Source organism: Dipodomys ordii, unplaced genomic scaffold (genome assembly GCF_000151885.1).
Source record: "Dipodomys ordii isolate 6190 unplaced genomic scaffold, Dord_2.0 Scaffold11, whole genome shotgun sequence".
Lineage (NCBI taxonomy): Eukaryota > Metazoa > Chordata > Mammalia > Rodentia > Heteromyidae > Dipodomys > Dipodomys ordii.
This window is the reverse complement of record NW_012267227.1, coordinates 17518313-17522622: the sequence shown is the minus strand read 5'-3', so window position 1 is coordinate 17522622 and position 4310 is coordinate 17518313. Positions and strand designations below refer to the sequence as shown.

The following is a 4310-nucleotide window of genomic DNA, read 5'->3' as shown; positions in this document are numbered from 1 at the left end:
TCCCCAAAAAACACCTAAGCAGAACTGAGAATTCTTTTGAAAACCATTCCCAATAAAAACTAAATGAAAAATAAATATAAAACAAAGCTAAAAAAATATGCATTACCTGACACCAAGTGTTTTCTGGCTGACAATATTTATGCAACGAAAACATATCAGCTGTCTATCTTTCATATTCAAGCCAAGTCCTGAGGTTACAGGGGCCAAAGCAAACTAGAGTTTGTGGTGCAGACGTTCTCGGGTTTGCAGAGGGAAGTGTGCTGGTCTATGCAAAGTGAGAGATTCAAGCCCTATTTTGCCCCTGCCCATCCTTAGCTTTCACAAAACATTGGTCCACAAATTAAAATTTTCAAAAAGTTCCCAGACCCCAAAACTATAATAGATGATCCCCCTTTCATTTTCAAAGAAAACAATATTGGAAAAAATCTCCAGCCCGCTTATAAATTAAGCATTTCATATTTCTTCTAGAATACAAGTAGTTCTTTTTTGTACAAAAGAATTACAATATGATTTGTCAAAAAACATATAAAAAGACAGCTGCTCTTTCTCAAATACATGAGCTAATGATAAAAGACTTTTGCATGTTAATGTCTCCAAGTTCTTGCTCCTTTTACATAAAAAAGAACATTATGGTGGCGAATGTTAATTATCTTTTGAATATGGAACATTATGTTCTTTTAAAATCCATCCAAGCTGGGCGCTGGTGGCTCACGCCTGTAATCCTAGCTACTCAGGAGGCTGAGATCTGAGGATCGCGGTTCAAAGCCAGCCCGGGCAGGAGAGACTGTGAGACTCCTATCTCCAATAAACCACCAGAAAACCGGAAGTGGCGCTGTAGCTTAAGTGGTAGAGCGCTCACCTTGAGCTGAAGAGCTGAGGGACAGTGCCCAGGCCCAGAGTTCAAGCCCCACAACCGACAAAAATAAATAAATAAAATAAAATCCATCCAGACCAAATGCAATAATTGATTTTCTTGTTAACTCAACAACTGTTGCTACCAAATGTGGATGCAACACCCTTGTTAAACGTGGGAAGTATGTCTCTAGTCTTCAGAGCTTTTAGGTGAAGAGAGGTGCTTTTTCTTGATGTAATTCTCAAGGCAGACAAAAATCATTTTAAAGCTTATAAAAAGTGGACAGAGAAATACTAAACTTGTCTGAAATATCAAATATGTATAATTGTTACAATCGAAGACAGTAACCTCAGTTGCAAGTGCTTGGGAGCCTGTCCTGACCTTCTGAGTCTCCACACTTTCTTCATAGTTGCATGGTGAGGTGGCACCCACAGCCAGTAAAACATTCAGTGTTCACATACTAAATTAAATGTAAACAAATAATGGTAAAGTGTGATTTAGGCATAAAACTGCCTCAGCACCCAGGCCATGAGTTTACGCTCCAGGACCAACAAAACAAACACAAATACTAGGATTACAGGCAGGAGCCACCAAGCCTGGCTTCCTGGGTAGATTTTTAAAGAAATTACTTTTAAAAATTATTACCAGGGCTGGGAAGGTTGCACAGTGGTAGAGTGCTTGCCTTGTACCCCTGAAGTCCTGGGTTCGATTCCTCAGCACCACATAAGCAGAAAAAGCCAGAAGTGGTGCTGTGGCTCAAGTGGTAGAGGGACAGCACCCAGGCCCAGAGTTCAGGCATGACAGACAAAATTAATTAATTAATTAATTACCCGATCCTAAGCCGTGAATAATAATGTGTTTTCGTGTTTGAAAATTACTATTATGACTGCTTGGTCTGTATCAGGCATGTGTACTGTTTGTATCAATCCTATGAGGTAGGTCTTATTTTCTACTTTAAGAGTTACATAAATAGAGAATCAAAAATTAAGTGTTTTGCTTTGAATCAATTTTGGCATCATGAAAACCAGGATTTTGAACTCAGATTTATGTTACTTTTAAACCCTCCCTTTTAACCAAATGCAGTTCTGCATGTTTAGGCTTCAGGGTTTCTAGGAGCACCTTATATTTACAATATTCTACTTACTTTTGAAAACAAAACTCAAGGAGAACTTAAGTACTTTGAGGCATTTCTTGCTTATGTGGCCTAGTATTCTTACCTTATATAAGACATATAAATACTAATAACCTGGTTTTGATTTTTTTTTTTTCTCCAGAGGATAAAGCTCCCCCTTCCTCCCTTTTAGTTCATGAGCTCATTTTTCAGTATATTGAGGAACAAGAATCCTGGAAGAAGAAATGCATAACCCAGCATCAAATACCCCAGGTAAAATCTGATAGGCATATTTAAAGGAAATTGGATGGTATGTTTCCCTATAAGCAAAACTGAAATTCTACACATAAAATAATGTCCTGAAATATTACTTGTTTAAACTTTTTTTTTTTTTTTTGGTCCGGTCGTGGGGCCTGAACTCTGGGCCTGGGCACTGTCCCTCAGCTCTTCAGCTCAAGGCTAGCGCTCTACCACTTGAGCCACAGCACCACTTCTGGCTGTTTTCTTTTTGCTTATGTGGTGCTGAGGAGTCGAACCCAGAGCCTCAGGCATGCAAGGCAAGCGCTCTACCACTGAGCCACCTTCCCAGCCCCCTGTTTAAACTTTTGATGTTATAACTGGGCTATTAAACATTGAAATGCTTTCATAATTTTTTCATTGTTTTGGTCTATTCTTAGATGCTTCATGAACTCTCACTGGTTGTGAACCATTGCCGACTCCTTGGGGAGGAGATTGAATTTTTAAAGAGATGGGGACCAAATTACAACCTAATGTACATAGATGTGAAGCATTCTGAGTAAGTATATTAGTTTCCTGGGAAGCTTAAGCAGAAGAAATTTGTTGTCTCACAGTTCTGGAGGCAAGAAATCTGAGGTCAGGGTGTGAGTGAGGTTGGTTTCTTTCTTTTTTTTTTTTCTTTGGCCAATCCTGGGGCTTAAACTCAGGATGTGGGCACTGTCTCTGAGCCTCTCTGTGCTCAAGGCTCGCACTCTACCACTTGAGCCACAGCACCACTTCCAGCCTTTTTTGTTTATGTGGTACTGAGGAATCAAACCCAGGGCTTCATGCATGCTAGGCATGCTACCACTATGCCACATTCCCAGCCCAAGTGAGGTTGGTTTCTAAGGAGTGCAACCAGAATCCCCTCTCTCCCGGTAGTATACTGGCAAGACTCAGTATTCCTTGACTTGTAAATGCACATGATATCTTTCATGTTCCTATGGTATTCTTTCATAAGTTATGTCTGTTTCTGCTTTATAACTCCAGTCAGAATGAAGCCCTACCCTACTCCAACAGAACCTCATTTTTCTATCTTTTATGGGAGGGCAGTACTGGGACTGCCTTGTGCTTGATCCTCATCTTAATTAAATTTTCAGTGATCTATTTTCCACATAGAAGTCACTTCTGAGATACTAGGGGTTAGCACCTCATATAATTTGGAGGGGATATATTTCAACTCATAATAATATGCAATTATTGAAGAACTTTGACAACAATAAAAACTCAACCATTAGAGTATCTTTCCATTTACGTCCCATTTGATAAGAAATAGAGATAAGTTTACAATCCCTCTGCATAACCAAAGTGTGCTCCTGTTTACATCTGCTTTTATATTGCAGATTGAAGCTTTTGTTCTCCAGCTCTGTAGCATTTGCAAAGTTTGAGTTAACTTTGTCAGTCTCAGCATATTATCCTTTGGTTCCATTACCTTTCACCGTTCAAAATCACCTTGGAAACATTGGGTGAGTAACTTACCCAGGGTAAGACTCCAGCTACTTACTCTCTTTTGTTATTTCCATTGAAAGATTACTCAGTGATCAGCAAGTGGAGAGTAAGATTTAAAGTGCCACTTTTTTAGGGCTTCATTTGCAGAATTTGATCTGTTGCAGGGTCAGGGAAACTTTTTTCTGCCTAGGGCCATTTGAGTATTTATAACCACGCACAGATCATGCCAAAGTATCAATATAGGCATACAGACTGCATCATGTACCAAATGATCTCTCAGGCTTTGGGTGTGTGGTTTCTCACCCCTGAAAATTCAGTCACAGTCTCCAGTGGATACTGGCAGACATCGATCTGATTTTTATGCTTGCTTCACTTTTTGAATCTTCCTAAAACAAAGGAAAAAAGTCCCCCATAAGCTCGGCTCAGAACATGTGTAAACAATTTTGTATGTTTTTAAAAGCAGAATATGGGGGTTGGGAAGGTGGGTCAGTGGTAGAGCACTTGCCTTGCATGCCTGAGGCCCTAGGTTCGATTCCTCAGCACCACATAAGCAAAAAGAAAAAAGCCAGAAGTGGTGCTGTGGCTCAAGTGGTAGAGCGCTAGCCTTGAGCTGAAGAGCTG

The 4310-nt window shown here is 39.9% G+C and overlaps 1 protein-coding gene across 1 annotated transcript in view; it reads left to right on the top strand.

Annotated features, from left to right (window-relative positions):
- Casc5 (cancer susceptibility candidate 5) overlaps positions 1 to 4310 on the top strand; it is a 52739-nt gene that overhangs the window by 45710 nt on the left and 2719 nt on the right. The window contains exons 23-25 of the mRNA XM_013010169.1: positions 2128 to 2237; positions 2642 to 2760; positions 3584 to 3706. Coding sequence (XP_012865623.1) covers positions 2128 to 2237; positions 2642 to 2760; positions 3584 to 3706 — 352 coding nt within the window. The remainder of the gene's footprint in view (positions 1 to 2127; positions 2238 to 2641; positions 2761 to 3583; positions 3707 to 4310) is intronic.